This window comes from Zalophus californianus, chromosome 2 (genome assembly GCF_009762305.2).
Source record: "Zalophus californianus isolate mZalCal1 chromosome 2, mZalCal1.pri.v2, whole genome shotgun sequence".
Classification (NCBI taxonomy): Eukaryota; Metazoa; Chordata; class Mammalia; order Carnivora; family Otariidae; genus Zalophus; species Zalophus californianus.
The window spans coordinates 60,590,203-60,608,356 of NC_045596.1; the positions used below are offsets into that span (position 1 = coordinate 60,590,203).

The 18,154-nt window shown below is 39.5% G+C and overlaps 1 protein-coding gene across 2 annotated transcripts in view; it reads right to left on the reverse strand.

Annotated features, from left to right (window-relative positions):
• Positions 1-2,365: 2,365 nt before the first annotated feature.
• Positions 2,366-18,154, reverse strand: part of SDAD1 (SDA1 domain containing 1) — a 28,254-nt gene continuing 12,465 nt past the window's right edge. For both annotated transcript variants that reach the window (XM_027599622.2, XM_027599623.2), the window contains exons 10-22: positions 18,030-18,099; positions 17,161-17,264; positions 15,145-15,202; positions 13,992-14,050; positions 13,190-13,266; positions 12,927-13,024; positions 12,746-12,822; positions 11,651-11,777; positions 9,692-9,786; positions 9,359-9,549; positions 9,165-9,249; positions 8,177-8,338; positions 2,366-3,220 (exon numbers count right to left, since the gene is read on the reverse strand). In XM_027599622.2, the coding sequence (XP_027455423.2) occupies positions 3,173-3,220; positions 8,177-8,338; positions 9,165-9,249; positions 9,359-9,549; positions 9,692-9,786; positions 11,651-11,777; positions 12,746-12,822; positions 12,927-13,024; positions 13,190-13,266; positions 13,992-14,050; positions 15,145-15,202; positions 17,161-17,264; positions 18,030-18,099 (1,251 nt within the window). In that variant the 3' untranslated portion in view covers positions 2,366-3,172. The remainder of the gene's footprint in view (positions 3,221-8,176; positions 8,339-9,164; positions 9,250-9,358; positions 9,550-9,691; positions 9,787-11,650; positions 11,778-12,745; positions 12,823-12,926; positions 13,025-13,189; positions 13,267-13,991; positions 14,051-15,144; positions 15,203-17,160; positions 17,265-18,029; positions 18,100-18,154) is intronic.

Genomic DNA, 18,154 nt, shown 5'->3' on the forward strand with positions numbered 1-18,154 from the left:
AGTGCCCTATACAAACATGGTGTTTAAATAGTACAGAATCAGCTGTGCTCTGTTCCCATCTGCATTTTTAAGTAAGTACTGACCACACTATACTAGAAAAGTTTACTTCCTTAAAGAGAAAAAGCTCCATGTCAGTGCCTTACTTTTCTATTCATTTTCCAGATCTTTTTAAAATCTCATAAAATACTTTAAAAAAAAGACAATAGTTAATTTTTAGTTTTAGTTTTTATACAACGAAAGGATGTCACTTGGTAGAACTGTATTATTCTTGGTAACACAGTTTAAAATGTGTTTATCTAAAATTGTATGAAGAACAGAATATTCTAATTAAATATTCTGATTAATTCTGAGTTGCCGTGTGACACTTTAAATAGATGATAAATTTTCAAAGAATTAGAATGAGGTAATGAAAACAAAATAACTTTTATGAAATTATACCTTTTAAGCCATAACTTTTATGATTCAGGAATATTTCCTACTGCTTTCCTGTTCATCATAAGCATTAGTTTGTTAGCAAATAGCCATTTCACCCTCTTGACAGCTGAACTTCCCCCTTTGTAGGATGCTCTCAGCCCTGCTGTGCCTTTTCTGATAGCTCCATAAGCAGCCTTCTATTATATAGTCATTTTGTAAGCCTATTTCTTTCATTGGATTGAAGGTTTCTGTATGACACAAACATGGTGTTTGCAACCCACATAATGAGCATTCAATATACATTTTTTATTTCAATTAATTCCCCCCAAAATGGAGGAAGGATAAAACAAGTATTTGTAGCAATTCTTAATTGCTGTTTCATTTCACAAAACAAAAAAGAAAATAAAAACAGCTATCCAATCTTTGATGAGAAATTTACTGAATGCTTACTTTGTGGCAAATACTAAGTGCTTATAACATTCTCAAAATTTTCAAAACAATCAAGGAGATAGGTGGTATTATATTTACAGAGGAGAGAACTGACAGGGAATAAATCATGTATTCAAATACTTGCTAAGCACCTAACATCCTGGGCACTGAACTAACACTAGTGATATAGCAGAGAACAGACTGCCTTTTGTGGAACTTGCTGAAATTGCATACAAAATGTATCAGCATTCTAGATTTATATATAACTTTATATATATTATGAGCTTGGAAATGGGAGTTCATCCCTGAAATGGATCCATACTTAGGACTGACAAAAAACAGAGACTGAAAAGTTGAAGCTCAGACTCTGATGACCTCTTCAAGGTAAGAGGGACCCTGAAAGATCACTCTGCCTTTGCTGACAGCACCAACCTTCTGAGAATCTGATCTTCGGGTTTACAGAATATATTCTCAAGAGAAGATTTATAAAGTAATAAAAGGAACTGGGTAGAATTAAAATACTACATGATTGGGTGCCTGGGTGGCTCAGTTGGTTGAGTGACTGCCTTCGGCTCAGGTCATGATCCTGGAGTCCCGGGATCGAGTCCCACATCGGGCTCCCTGCTTGGCGGGGAGTCTGCTTCTCCCTCTGACCCTCTTCCCTCTCGTGCTTTCTATCTCTCATTCTCTCTCTCTCTCTGAAATAAATAAATAAAATTTAAAAAAAATTAAAAAAAAATAAATAAAATAAAATACTACATGATTAAAGAAATAAGAGTTAAGACTTTCACCTTTTTAAACTAGGTATTTTTCTATCTTGCATATAAACCTCAGGTAAGAACAGGGTGAAGCCACAGTAGAACAGAAGTCTGAACACAGAATGGACTTTGGCCTCCTGGCCTCTAAGTGGGGTACAAAGGTCCAGGGGAAGGAAGGATAAGACTTCCGGGTACCATCACAAGTCATGCAGCAAAGCTGTGAACCCTAGCTGCTATGCCATTTTGAATTTTATTTACCTCTCTCTCTCGAGACACCCAGTTTAAAAATGCAAACCCCTCCCACCAAAGAGAGAGAGAAAGAAGTTTCAGGTCTGAAATATCAAATTTGCATCAGACACTTCCTGTTAAACACTGAAGCTGCTGAAGTTGACTCAGAGCTCCTCTCACCAGGCCAGTGTAACCTACTCAGTAAACTTCAAGATCTTCACAACTAATCTCCAAGGCCCCAAAGTTTCAAATAAAACCAAAAGTGAACACAGAAAGTGAACAAGAGAAGTTTTAGAAGCTACTTTCTAATTCTGAGTGGGCAGAAAATTGCCTTTTACTCTAAAGTTAACATAGAACACTTTTCTCATCTACCACAGTATGATCTAGGAAATCTGAGGCAAAGGCACCAAACTATTTCCAAATGCAATGACTTGCAAACAGAGGCTGACCATGGCTCTGTGTCCCCTGAAGTCTACTCAAACATGCCTAGGGAAGGGAGACCAACACAGCACTCAACACACACAACAGTACCTATGTGACATTAGGAACCTTTTATTGAGACAAAGCAAACGGTGGCCTGAAAATACCACAACATGAAGGCAGGCTGAGGAAACCAATCTGATTTCTTTTTCCTCTATGGCAGCCCAAATGACGAACTAAAGACACTCCAAGATTACTATTTATACTTAAGGCAATTTAAAAAGCAAGGTCTTAACCAAAAAGCCTGTACCTGGCATTCAAAAAAATACTTACATTTTTTGGATGGACTAAAGACCTAATTGGCTACAGAAAATCTGTACAGCAGGGACCTGTTTTCAGCAGGTAAGCCTATATACAAGTAAGAATCTCTTACTCTTGTAACATTGTCCTGTTTTAAGAGAAAATGTTTAACTCCCATGCCCTGCAGAGGTCTCTATGACCCCAGAGAAGCACAGACCTATCTCTATTAGAGAACTATTTACACTGCACTATAAATACACATACAACACACATCTGCCCCCTCCTATTTCCCAAATAGGCGCTGAATGCCTTCTGTGAGGGGTTATGGCTCATTCATTTTTATATCTACAGTGACAATTAGTAGGCACCCAACATTTTTTTTTTTTTTTTTTGCATGAATGCTAAATGAAAATGATTTTACATCACTACTGGTTACATTTCAAACATTCCCACCATTACCCATCTCCAAAACAAAAACACTAAATTGCTACCAAGTTTACTATGTTTTTCACAATATAGTGCTTTAGGACTTTTTAATGTAAATAAACATTTGTGATTAACTAATTTTCAAAATAATGATACAAATTCAGCATTCTTCTTGGAATGAAAAATTTGCTTGGAGATTACTTCATCCTTTTTCTCTTTTTCAAAAGTGCATCTCGTAGTGCCAGCTAGAACATAAGAAAAAATATTTAAACATGGGAACTCTTGGGTACCCCATTATACTAATTTGGTTATATGGCAGTGTAACAGACTGGAATCACTAAATCAACAAATCACCCTGAGATAATTGTGTGTCTTCGGTGTGTGATGGATACTATTCCATGAATTCCCAAGCACCATTCTTTGAGTCCTAGTAATTTTTTAAGATCCCTAGCTTTTGAATTTTAACAATATAGTTATGTGTTTTTATGTTTGCTTTGTTAAAGAATTTTTGGGGGTGGGATTACCTGACTCTGTATCTAAATGTTCAAATTTTTTGGATTTTATGATTTTTAAGTTATTAACTCCTTGCCTTTATTCATATCTGGGTCTTGGTATGTCTTTGTAGATGGGCAGAATAGCTAAGGATAGACACTTAAGGTAAAAAAGCTAAGTTCATTTTTTTTTTTTAAGATTTTATTTATTTATTCATGAGAGACAGAGGAGGAGAGAAAGAGAGGGAGGGAGGGAGAGAGAGAGAGAGAGAGAGAGAGAGAGAGAAGCAGAGGGAGAAGCAGGCTCCCAAGGAGCAGGGAGCCTGATGCGGGACTCGATCTCAGGACCCTGGGACCATGACCCGAGCAGAAGGCAGACGCTTAACCATCTGAGTCACCCAGGCGCCCAAAGCTAAGTTCATTTTAACCTAATTTGTATGGCTGAGGAGGTATTTCTCAGACTCATCTGTGCCTTATTTTCTTATCTGTAAAATATAAAATCACAGTACCTGCTCATATTGTTGTATACTAAGTTAGTTAAAAAAATGGAAAGCTCTAGAATAATCAAGGCACAAGGTAAGAACCATGTTAGATAATGATGTTATAACCCAAGGTTACATAAGTTTCATTCTGCTCATTAAACTTTGTAATAAAGCACAGACTGCTCACTAATCTCACACATATCTCAGTTCCCTTCTCCCTTCAACTGCCACCGTTTGAACATAAAGAACTTGTATATTCTCCTTCCTCTTCCTTTATACCTTTCTGAAGGCCTCACTGCAAGATCCTCCTCTCTCTGCCATAAGCTTTACCTTCTTTTTCTAGTCTCATCTTTTTACATATTCTTTTTTTAAAAAATTAAGATTTACTTACTTATTTAAGAGAGAGAGCACACGCATAAGCAGGGGGAATGGCAAGCAGAAGCAGAGGGAGAAGCAGGCTCCCTGAGGAGCAGGGAGCCCAATGCTGGGCTCCATCCCAGGGCCCTGGGATCATGACCTGAGCCGAAGGCAGATGCTTAACTGACTGAGCCACCCAGGCGCCCCACCTTCTTATATATCCTATGAGTATACTCAAAATGTACAATAAGACCTCATGTGCACTTTTAAGCCATGTAAGACCCTTTTATTTAGGACAATAAAATATCACTGAGAGGTAGAGGGGTATAAAATGTGATGCTCCATGGGGCGCCTGGGTGGCTCAGTTGGTTGAGCAACTGCCTTCAGCTCAGGTCATGATCCTGGAGTCCCGGGATCGAGTCCCACGTCGGGCTCCCTGCTCAGCGGGTGTCTGCTTCTCCCTCTGACCCTCCCCCCTCTCATGTGCTCTCTCTCTCAAATAAATAAATAAAATCTTAAAAAAAAAAAAAAAAAGCGTGATGCTCCTTTTCCAGAGGGTGCTTCGGGTGTGTGAGATAATAGAAAATATAACCTGGTCTCTAGCCCTGGTTCCTGGCACAGAGCTCCTAAAACTGGTAATTTCCTAAGTGATAAGGGCATCTCCTTTTAATATTTGTCTTTGACCTGGTCCCTGACACAGGGATCCCAAAACCCTTGTAAATTCCTAAGTGATAAGAGCACTAGGAGCATCTTTTGTACTAATGAGGCAACTAAATGGGCTCCTGGAGAGGGGCTGATCCAAGAAAGACCTTGGAATTTTTGGCAGCCCTCACCCCCAACCCACACACCTTTCCAGAGAGGGGAAAGAGGCTGGAAATGGAATTAATAATTGACCATGCCTATGTGATGCAGCCTTCAAAAAATCTCCTTAGTGTGAGGTTTTGAGAGCTTGCAGGTTAGCGAACACATCTGCACCAGGAGGGTGATGAATCCCACTTCTGTCCACAGGGACAGAAGCTTCTGCATTCAGGACCCTCCCAGACCTTGCCCTATGTATCTTTTCATCTGCCTGTTCATCTGTATTCTTTATCACATCCTTTAATAAACTAGTAACCTTAAGTAACCATTGCCCTGAGTCCCATAAGCAGTTGTAGCAAATTAAACCCAAGGAGAGGGTCACTGGACAGAAACATAGGTTATCACCTGGGCTTGCGGCTGGTTTCTGAAGTCCAAGAAAACAACGTCAGAATTGAATTGTAGACACCCAGCCAGTATTAGAGAAAATTGCTTGTGTAGGGACAAAACTCCACACACTGGGTGACCATAAATGTCAGAAGTGAAGTGTAATGTGTGAGTAGCAAAAGAAATACACAGAAGGTAGACTGAAATGGGTTTTTCTATTTTAGGATTACAGGTCAGTTTGGGGGATGCTCTGAAGTTGCACTGCCCAGTCCAGTAGCCACTAGTTACATGTGGCTTTTGGATGTTTGAAAAATGGCTAGTCCAAACTGAGATGTGCCGCAAGTATAAAACACACACTGGATTTCAGTTAGTTCAAAAACAAGAAGGTATGGTATCGGGGCGCCTGGGTGGCTCAGTCGGTTAAGCGGCTGCCTTCGGCTCAGGTCATGATCCTGGAGTCCTGGGATCGAGCCCCATGTCCGGCTCCCTGCTCGGCGGAGAGCCTGCTTCTCCCTCTCCCACTACCTGCCTCTCTGCCTACTTGTGCTGTCAAATAAATAAAATCTTTAAAGAAAAAGAAGAAGGTATGGTATCTCACTAATAACTTTTATATTGATTACATATTGAAATGATACTACTTTGGATATATTAGGTTAAATAAGATATATTACTGAAAATAATTTTGCCTCTTTCTTTTTACTTTTTTATTTTAAAATTATTTATGTGGTTTGTATTGAATTTCTATTGGGGAGTGCTGGTCTAGAGTGAAGAAGAGAATTAAGAGAAAATTAGGAACCTAGAGTCAAGTTTTATAATGGAGAGATCTTGAAGAAAATAGAGGAGAAGGATACATAAATAGAAATTCGGATTAATTTCAGGTTCCAAATGGCAAGGCAACTGGAAAACAAGGGAAAGGCATTCTTGAACCAACAAGTCCAATGTCCAATGAACTCAACCCTTACTTTTTTTTTTTTATAATTTTTTTTTTTAATATTTTGTTTATTTGACAGAGAGAGACCCAGCGAGAGAGGGAACACAAGCAGGGGGAGTGGGAGAGGGAGAAGCAGGCTCCCCGCTGAGCAGGGATCCCAATGCGGGGCTCGATCCCAGGACCCTGGGACCATGACCTGAGCCGAAGGCAGACGCTTAACGACTGAGCCACCCAGGCGCCACCAACTCTTACTTTTAAATAAAAAATTCTTTCATCTCATGACTCAAGAGGTGCTGGCCAGGAACAAAGCAAGGCTTCCAAATCATGCCAAAAAAATCTCGCTAAAACAACAGAGGAAGCAGGGAGTGGGGGAACATCCAAGATCACAAAATGTAGCAAGGTCACACAAACCTCATAATGAAGGAAGGAACAAACCATGGTGCCACTCAGTGGTTACTATTCTTCAACCGTACAATCTTATAAAGGTCTGCTGAAGGATAAGCTAATAGATGAATCAATTCAACTGTGAATTTAAACTGAACTGGCAAAATTCAGATATTTATTTATTAACATTTATTTAGAGAGGGGGAGTGAGAGCAGGAGGAAAGGGCAGAGGGAAGAGAGAGAATCCCAAGTAGACTCCCTGCTGAGTGCATGGAGCTCGATCTCATGACCCTGAGATCCAGAGTCAGATGCCTAACGGAAAGCCAGCTGGCATCCCAAAATTCAGATATTTGAAATCCGAAATGGCACCTTTCTTTTCACCTCAATTTTAACAACCTCTATTCCAAAATGTTGTCACTTTATTATTTACATAATGTTGTTGGACATAGTTTAGAACCAGAGAAATGAAATAAGCAGATAGGTAGATTTTATTTTTTTATTTTTTAAATATTTATGTATTTGAGAGAGAGAGCAAGCGAGCAAGCACATGCAGGGGGAGCAGTAGAGGGAGAGGGACAAGCAGACTCCCCACTGAGCAGGGAGCCTGACACAGGGCTCGATCCTAGGACCCCAGGATCATGACCTGGGCCAAAGGCAGATACTTAACCGAATGAGCCACGAAGGCACCCCAGGTAGATTTTAAATGGCACCTTAATTCAGTTAATGCTGCCTTGGTGCCCCCAGAGATGGAACACTGCCCTAGAAATCTGGCCATTAACATTCCGGCCTGGCAGACTTATCTTGGCTAGCAATTTAGGAACACTGGTTTACTCTTGACTTGATTTCCTGGCGATCCTTCAGAATACACTTAAAAATACTCTGGTACATTCCTCATAGAGAAAGATATGAAAACATGAATTTGTTTTATTATAATAAATTACTAAAATAAGTAAGCCTACTGAGCAGCACCAGACTACACAGCAAAGACTATAAACAGATAAAATGAAATCCTCAAAACCTGTAAACATAAAAGCTTTGCAAAAGGGCACATAAGGAAGGATCAGGATATTGTATTTCACAGATGCAATGTTGAGAATGTTCGTATAGGGATGACCTTACAGACCATCTAGCTTACACTCCTTTCATTACACAGGAAGAAAACGGACTCCCCTTTGGTCACACAGGTGAATCTCAACCAAGTCAGGTGTAGGATTTACATGTCCTGACCACTTCCTACCTCTCCATGCTCTCCAATACTCCCCATTAATCCTAAGACACTCATAACACAAGGTCCTAAAGGCACAACTGTCTCAAGAGTAAAGATGTCTTAAAATGACAACAGTATTCTAACCAATCAAGCTTCATTGAACTCACCTGCTTTTCTCGGAAGGAACGCTTGTTTTTTGATCGGACATTATGGCTATATCGCATCATCATAAAGTTCTTCTGTTTTTTCTTCTCTTTATTTGTGGAACTGGAAAATGGGTTCATTTTGGTTTTCTTCCTCACAAATTCTTTTCGGTCTGTCTTTCCAGCCTATTAACACACACACAAAAACACTTTTTAAGAGTTATCTAATCCACATATGTGTCTCCTCTATGCCAGGCACTCTACTGGATGCCAAGGACAAAAAGATGGATGGAACTCAGTCCTTGCTCCCCAGTAACTCACTCCAGGGGAAAAATGACCATGATATATTATAATGGAGCAAGGAAAACTCAGTGGAAGAAAAGGGCCTAACTCAGCCAGTCAGATCAGAGGAGCTGTTTTTGGCAGGATGAAGGCACTCATGGTGGGAGAAAGGAGGGAAAGGGTAGAGCATTTCAGGAAGTACAGATAGAGTATGAGAAGGTGGAGAAGAAAGAACATGGATCTTAAACTTATCTAAACAGGTTTCAGTACAAATGGAATGCAGAGGGTATCGTGGAACCAGTATGGGATGGTGCCTAAAACAAATAAAGGTGTAGAAAATAAAACTGAAAAGGTAGGCAGTTGGAAAGGCTGGAGATGTGCAATCACATACAGCCCACAGCACCTGCCAGAGGCTATTCTTTAATGACCGTAAACATTTCCCTGCTTTCCTAAGAGCTCGGATAAATGCACTGAGCCTCCCAGATGCGAGAACAGGTGCTAATGCCTTTCTGTGTTCTCCATCTTGTTCTGGCTGTTGCTTACATGGCTATCTAGTTGTTAAAACTCATCTAACAGAACATCTAATATCTGTGCATTTTATTCTATGGTAATTATACCTTTATTTAAAACATCAAAATAAAAGTCTGCCATTCTGTGGCTATTCATTTTATTTCATTTTTAATCTTATTTGCTTTCTGTTAAGAACCAGGAAATGATATGCTTCACCTACCATTGCCGTTGCTAGTCTTGTCTCCTTGTCAGACTTTGGCTTCTTATGAAGGTGTTCAATGTCCCGAAGAGAAAGTAACTCACCCCTGGGGTAAAGAACAAATATAATATGAAACCAGGGTGGAGGTCCTTTCCCTAATACTTTCATCACCACGTGAGCTGACTGAAGAAGCCCCGCCGTATGTGTTGTTTTACCTGGGCTCCTCATCACTATCGATTTCAATATATTTCCTCTTTTGGGCTTTCCCGGGGGCAGCGTCGAGTTCTTTCCTCATTTGGGCCATGCGGATTTTCTGGAAGTCTTCCTGAGTTAAAACTCGGCTTGTGCTAATGGCTGCAGCTTTGGCTTTCCGCTCCTCCATGGGCATGCTGTTGAGCTTCTTGGACTTGAAAGTACACAACAGAGGTTTAAAGAGCTACTAGCTCAAGTGAAAGCTAATACTATAAGTCCCCCCACAAGGCCCAGCATGAATTAGGTCTTAATAAACACAGAGTGATGCACCTGTACAAGGAAATTTCAGGACTTACTATTTTTTGCTGTTCTTCATCAGAAGAGTGGTGCACATCAACCCACTCGCCATCGGCATCTGCCTCCTCACTGAGACTGGTACTTTCCCACCCAACTGTGAAAAACAAGACACTGTTAATGCTGTCACTTTATGTTGTGTACTCACGGTAAGTTGAAATAAATCAAGCAAAAGTCAATGGAGCTCTATGGACTAATACTTGAGCAATATTTATTGTTAAATAAACCACACCAATGGGAAATACGCACGACCATGTATCTACCGTGAGCTAAACCTTATCATCACTTTCTTTAACTTTCACGACTCAAAAGAAGAGGAAGAGACCCTATAAGTTAAGATACCTATCCCAAGCCACACTGCTAGAAAATGTGGCCTATGGTGAAATCATAAAAATCATGTCTGATTCTAGAGCCCATGTTCTTTCCACCAAACCATGTCCATCAAAACAGCACCTGGACATTATCTTGGCCACACAGCGAGGGTCTGACAACTTGTGTAAGCATATTTATACATGTTTTTAGAAATCAGTTAGAAACAGTCATTCAGAGAACTGAAGTCGAAGATTCTGGATGTGAAAGAACCTTGTAAATACCTCAATGAAGAGGCATTAGTTCTTAACGGAGTCACCACAATAAGCTTTCGAAATCACAGATACTTGCAATTTTTCAGTTCCCCATAAGAAAGTATTTCAGCTTTTTTGGTATGGCATAAACACAACCACTTCTGCTGAGGCCTCAACTCTAACTCTAGTCTGGTATCTTGCTAAGTTCCACCCTATATCCTACATTTTAATAGTTTCTTAAATCCTTCAGGGCTTTGCTCATTGTTTGCTTGGAAAATCCCCACTATTCTACCATTCCTCGCTTATTATTCAAGATACAGCTCATGGGTCAGCATCTCTCTGAGGCCTTTTTTTTTTTTTAAAGATTTTATTTATTTGACAGAGAGAGACAAAGATAGAGAGGGAACACAAGCAGGGGGAGTGGGAGAGGGAGAAGCAGGGTTCCCGCCAAGCAGACAGCCCGATGTGGGGCTTGATCCTGGGATCATGACCTGAGCCAAAGGCAGACGCTTAACGACTGAGCCACCCAGGCGCCCCCTTCTTTTTTTTTTAAAGATTTATTTATTTGAGAGAGAGAGTGCGACCACTCGAGCAGGTGGAGGGACAGAGAGGGAAACAAGGAGACTCCCCACTGATTGGGGAGCCTGAGATCATGACCTGAGCTAAAACCAAGAGTCAGATGCTTAACTCATTAAGACACCCAGGTGCCTCCCTTTCTCCCTTTGAGGCCTTTTTTGAACCTCGGAGGTAGACCTGACTTCTCTCCAACCTCTGAGGTAGACCTGACTTCTCTCCTGCCCTCAGGCCCCATTTCAATCATAAATCTCGGAAACACTTTATTGCTGAGCTATTTGTAAAAGATCTTCAAGGACAGGCACCATACCATTCATCTTTACATTGACAGTGGCTAGCTCACAGGTAATGCTTTAAAAAGTTTTACTGACATGATGAATTAATTAATATGAAGAAGATAGAACTCTAACAATCAAGGTAATAAAGGCTAACCATGGAAATCAGAATGGAGTTTTCTCAAACATTCTTCAATAATGTTCAACAAGTGTTCTCCTTCAACAAGGAGTATCTTGGAGGATTGCTCAGGACTAATCCTCATCATTTTTTCTAGACAATGAACAAAAAACTATTATTTTTTCCCAAGTGGCCAGCATGCTCTTGATAAGGGGCAGCTGTCCTGAGGACATGACATCTACACTACACTGCAAGTTCCCTAAGAGCAGGAACCATGCCCATGTTGATCCTCAATGTCTGTTAACAGTGCTTGGCACATAGTCCTTGCTCAATAAATATCTGTCAAATGAATGTTCAATCAGCATGAAGATTTCAAGGTCAACACAGTATAGGAGTGATTTTATCTTGAATAATGGTGAAATGAAAATGAACCTTCATCATTTTCTGCATCCTCTTCTTTTTCAACTTCTAGAACTTCTGCTCCTGGAATGTAATCTTTAGCATCTAATTCTCCGTATTCTTGCACTCTTGCTTCTATGGAGGCCTCTGTAGGCTTACCCTAAAGAAAAGAACACTGTTTTAAAGATTTATTTATTTGAGAGAGAGCTCATGTGTGCTCATGCAAGCGAGGGGAAGAGGCAGAGGGAGAGAATCTCAGACTCCCTGCTGAGCATGGAGCCCCACAAGGGGCTCGAGCTCATGACCCTGAGATCACAACCTGAGCCAAAATAAAGAGTTGGACGCTTAACCAACTGAGCCACCCAGGCACCTCCCCCAACGCCCAACACTGTTTTTAGTAGGGTTCTTAGACTGCATTATTCGTGAAAAGGATGAGGTCTCGAGGCACCTGGGTAGCTCAGTCAGTTAAGCATCCCACTCTTGATCTCAGCTCAGTATCGATCTTAGGGTTTTGAGTTCAAGCCTCATATATGAGTTTAAGCCTCAAAAAAAAAAAAAATTCTCTAAGATTATGAATATAGAAGGGAGAATCATGAACAATGGAAGTAATCAAATGACAAAAACAGTCCACTTATGCCTTGGGTCAAAGTAAATCCCTCAGCCAGAATTCTGCCTATTTTCTTGCTCTCCTCTGATCTGGATCAGGAAACTGGCAGTTAATAGAGAACTGTTCCAATTCTCAAGTCATGAGATCATCACCTCTTTCTGTTACATACACACATTTCTCTTCCTTCCCAATTCCAAAGAGGTGCTATCTGGCTGGGGAACAGCCTGTTCGATACTGGCATCCGTTACTGACTGATCTCTGAAATTCCAATCTGTTAACGATGTCAAAAGCTTTCAGGATGAAACAGCCTGACAGGTCTATAAGACTCAGTCAGCATCAAAGAGCATGTGCCAACTACAAAATAGTTAAGGCATTGGTATTCAATTCAACTGTATTCTGAGAATAAAACTGCCAATACTCATAGTGGAAGCTTCATAAACACTAAAACTCATACTGTAGGAAGTTATTCTCACCTTCTAAGACTGTAACCTTTGGATGCAACATATGCATGTTTCACCTACCCGGAATTTCTTCTGCAACATCTTAGGATTCATTGTTCGGAAGAGCTGAATCAAAGTTCTAGCAGACATCATCACATCTGTAAAATAACACCTTTAATTAGGAACTCCAGAGCAAAGAGTCTATTGAGAAAAGAGAGTCATTTGATACTCTTTGATCTACAGAGAATAACATGCATCTTACTCTTATCTCTGTGTGTTCTATACTGAGCCAGGTCTTGGAGAAGTTCTTCAGTCATGGCTAGAGGACATCGAGCTGTTATCTCTTTTATAGCATTGATTCTAGAAAAGGAAAATGAATTTAAAAAGCCCAACAGCAATCTCAGATGGTTCAATATAAGGAGGTTTCCTAAAAAGACTAAATCAAAAGGTATATAAATTGGGGACTTCCAGGGTCAACAGTCCTTTAAAAAACATATCCACTGCCTCCAGGTATGTTCTACATACCCTACAGTCATGACCTCCCCAGAGTTCTTGTCGGTGACAAAATTGTTGGCCACAGTCATGAGCACTGACTGAATGATCTGAATTGGGAATAAAAGAAAAGAGATGAGTGCTGATAAAATGCCTCTACCTACTCAAACATGTGAGGATGAAGGGACAATAGACTATTCACAGTAAAACAGTCTTGCATCTTCAACATGGGAGTTGGAAGGAATCAAGACTGAGGAAGACACATAAGAAAACTTTCAGTCTTCCTGGCTATCCTTAGATTAAATTTTGCTCTTTTTTAGTATTATTTTTTAATATGGATTTAAAAAATTGCTTTGACTCAGGACCATCCAATGATTTTATTCTATTTTTAAGTAGGCTCTACACCCAGCATGGAGACCAACACAGGGCTTGAACTCATGACCCTGAGATCAAGACCCAAGCTGAGATCAAGAGTTGGATGTTTAACCAACTGAGCCACCCAGGTGCCCCTCCCATGCTATTTTAATCAAATAAGGGAATTATCAGCATTGAAAAATAATCACTATAAAAATTTACTGATATTCTTGTCTTCTCTGACAAAAGATTTAGCAATTAAAGTCAGAATTCTCAACATCTAAAACAAACTTTACTTTTCTATGGTAAATTTTTTTTCAGTTTCTATAAACGTGTGTGTCTATCTCCTTAAGAGTTAGTGTCTCTTCTCGTTTTGAAGAAAAGGGGGGCAGGGGGCAGTCATCCCTGTGGGAAAAGCTACCATGATATATTTAATAGTGGCACTGCTATGCAGACAGAGGTAAGGTTTAAGAGTTCTCACCTCTGGGGGTACTAAGTGATGAGATGCTTGGGCAGCGAACAGAAGGATCTTTGTTACTTCTAAAAATGTAAGAGATCAGAAAGATCATAGTCAGCTTACTGTTCTGTCTCTCAGGACTATAGCAAACATGGCAAGCACGTTCTCACCTTAAATGCTATTGCTGCTTACTCCAGCTGCAACACCTAACCCCCGGATCCCTGCCTGGCTCACTCCCTCACTTCCCTCATGTCCCTGCTCAGCTGCTGCCTTTTCCAAATGTCTTTCCTGACATAATCTAAACTGGAACCTGCCCCAGCACTCTTTGTTTTTTATTCTTCCTTTTTCCTCAAAATACTTATCTTCACCTGGACACTGTATACACAGCATTCTCTGAATCTCCCTCCAGAATGTAAGCTCTGTGAAGGTGAGGACATTCTTTATGTTCTCCATGGAATTTTTAGCAACTAACTCAGTGTCCAGCCTAGAAATCACTAAGTAAGTGAATAACTACAAACAAATATATACACATGCTCTCCCTTCAAAGGGGCAGTGTATATTAGGAGCAAGACCTCTGGCAGAAGAAAGAAGTGAGGTGAATCCTAATTTCCATTTATTTGCCAAGTGACCCTGGTCTTTTTATTTCTACACCTCCCAGGACTGAAGTGAAGTTCTGATGAGATGATGTATGTAAAGCATTTAGCAGCACAGCACTTGGCTCATGTTAGATGTTCAACAAATGCTGGCTTCCTTCCTATCTTGGTTCAAGTTCAAAGGCAAAAGCAACCATCTCTTCTTTCCTGCCCTTATGTTGTTTTTAACTAAGAATACACATGAGGACAATGGTAACAGAAAGATAAAATTCCAATATCTATTACAGTTACAGTAGGTCAGACTTCATTTTTAGAACTTTCTACCTGCTTATAGTATTACAAAAAGACTTGCTTTGAGAATCCAGTCTTTTGTCTTCCAAAAATAACTATTTCTTAAAGTTGATAAGCAGAACATTTAACCCATGGCAGACTGGGGGAAAGAAAACATAAGGGTTTCTCTCCCCTTTTCTGAAACAGAACACACTTTACTCCTAACTCTTGCCTTTAATAATTCCAGAACAAAAGGCATGGATGGTTATTCTAATCCAAGGTCACTGAAGAAACATGGCAAGTGGGAAGCTTACCTCTTTGGTGGGGCTGCAGAAACCTTTGCACAAATGGATAGAAGTTAAAGAGAAAAAGCTGTGGAAAGAAGAATGCACAGACTTTAATATTTATGTAACTGAAGCTACAGAGTTTTATTTTTCCCTAACACAATTTTATCACAAGCTCACCTAACTAGGGATCATCTTTTACTTTTGTTTTTTCTCAACAAGCATTCATGATTCAGTGTGCTATATTACCCAAGGAAAGGGAGGCTATACTGCTGCCATCCTCATTATGTCAAGGAAGAAGAAAGTACATGCAGAATAAACCAGGGGAAAAAAAAAAACAAAATGTAACATTCTTCTACTTTTAAAATCAGTGTGGCTGCAGAACTATTTTAAGTCTTCAAAGATAAACAGGATTATAGGAAGGAATAGCAATGATATTAAGGCTCCAAAGCAAGGGATAAAATAGTAACTCAAACCTCAATAACATCTGGTATAATTTAATCACCAAAACCCCCACAGTTCTCATTTTATTACTGGATACCAGTCCAATCACACTGGAGGAAGCTCTGTATTAGCTCAATATTACTCTGAGCACTCTAGAGTCTACCTAAATAAAGGTGACAGGGTCTAGTTATTAAAGCAACTGTATTTTTTTTTTAAATTGTAGTTGACATACAGTATTATATTAGTTTCAGGTGTCCAGCATAGTGATTTGACATTACTATACATTACAAAATGTTCAGGAAAGCAGCTGTAATCTTTAACTCTAAAGAGAGAAACTTTGGAAATGGATTGGTCTTTCTCAAAGTTCACCATGTCAAAATAAATTAATTTTTTCTATTTAGCCACAAAGCAAAACCAGGACCAGGACCAGACAAGTAATACGGAAGACTTAGGTTCAGTACAAAGATGGATGCTCAACTGTAGTCAGTTGTGAAACTCTAATAATCATTTCTATCAAACAATGCTTAAATTACACATCACATCTGCTTTCCTATCAAGCTCAAATTTGGGCCTGACATGAAATTTCTGTGCAAATTTAACATAAATTCATCTGGTAATCCTGCTGTAGGACTATAGCCCATGGAGAAAAGGCATTTTATTCATTAAGATGTTAAGTTTTTCTTAGAAAAAGGGAACAAGTGCTTTCATTATTCACATGTACTTTCATTTTTAACTGAATATTTGTTGACACTGCTAGGTTTTCAGTAAACAAGATTATTTTACTTTTTTTCTTTAAAATAACTTTTTGAAGGGGGCACCTGGCTGGCTCAGTTGGAAGAGCGTGCAACTCTTGATCTCAGGGTCACAAGTTCAAGCCCCATGTTGGGTGTGATTACATAAAAATAAGTAAATAAATAAAACTTTAAAAAATAAACTTTTTGAAGAAAGCAACACATTCAATGATGTACAGAACAGCCAAGTCACAAGAGCGAAATGATAGGGAACAACCTCAACGCCATTTCTTCATGGCCTAACTTTTTGGAAATCTCATTTTCTACAACGGCAGTTAGTCTATTTAGTATGTGTTAAGTTTCCATATGTACGCACTTTACAGATATACATATATATGTTATATAAAATACCACCAATGAGGTCCTACAATTTAATCCAATATGAAATAAATGACCAGAGAATTCAGGTTTGCAAACACTGACAATCTCCTACCAGAGTGGTCTGGAAGCCAGGAAAGCTATAAAGGGATAAACAAACTGCAAAATGTAGTAATAGTCAATAAAAATACACAGGTTATGTTGACTCAGAAAAACATATATGTAAACAAAGTAGAAAAACAGAACACAAAATAGTCTGTCCACAAACTCAATATATGTATAATTTAACATCCATACTTACTGATAAGAAAACAAAGTGATAAAAATTGCTGTTTTGGGAGTGAAAGGTTTTATTTTTCTATAAATTGTATGGTTTTAAATGGGTTTTGAGGGATAAAATCAAGCCACTGTTCTACGTTAGTGGCTTTCCTTTTACCAAGAATAATTCTATTTCTAATATTCACCAAAAAGAGAAACATAATGTAATTCAAACCTCGTGAATTCCCACCAATCTGGAGATGAGGTTCATGAGCATCATTTTCACCTCAAACCTCTCTGTAGAGCTCTCTAGCTGCTTTAGTAGTTTTTCTGCAAAATCTGGAAAAGAGAAGATCAGAGAAGTACACTGTGAGTCCATGGTCTGTACACCACGATCTAACAGGTGTAGAGAAAGGCAGTAGTTAGATCAGTGACTGTGGTAGAACTGTACCTGAAATCACTCTGTTGGTTAAGGATCCCCAAGATTTTTATTTATTTTTTTAAAGATTTTATTTATTTATTTTTTAAAGAGAGGGAGAATGAGTGGCGGGGGGGAGATGGAGAAGCTGAGCAGAGAGCCCGACGTGGGACTCGATCCCAGGATCCTGGGATCATGACCTGAGCCGAAGGCAGACGATTAACCAACTGAGCCACCCAGGCACCCTGGATCCCCAAGATTTTTATGACTGACTGTTTGATAGGAGCTCCACTTAACAGTTCTTGGAAACTTGCTTCCCAAAGTGTGCTCCACAGACCACCAGCAGCTGGTCCACCTGGTAGCTTGTTAGAAATATAGAATCTCGGGCCCCACCCCAGACCTACTAAATCAGAATCTGCACCAACAAAAGATTATCATTTTTTCATTTAGTCAAGCACAGTGTCCTACCACTACTGTTTGTTAAAGACATAAAATAAAGAACTCTTCCACACTTTTCTTATTTTGCTGTGGACTGGGAATTACATCTTTAGAACATAATTCCCCAGGCTACAACCAACTAGTAACAAAAATTACTGATTGTCTATTAAGTGCCAGGGATCTTATATTCCCTGGTAACAGGCAGAGGTAAGGCCAAAAAGTAACCTGGGAAGTTATAATTATAATACCTTGGGGATCATGAATCAAATGAATAGCTGAAAAGTTAAAGACCTCTGGTTTTTTCTTCTTTTTTTGTTTCTGAAATAAAACGAGAAGAAAAACATTTACATTACACCACACTATTGTGGGAGAG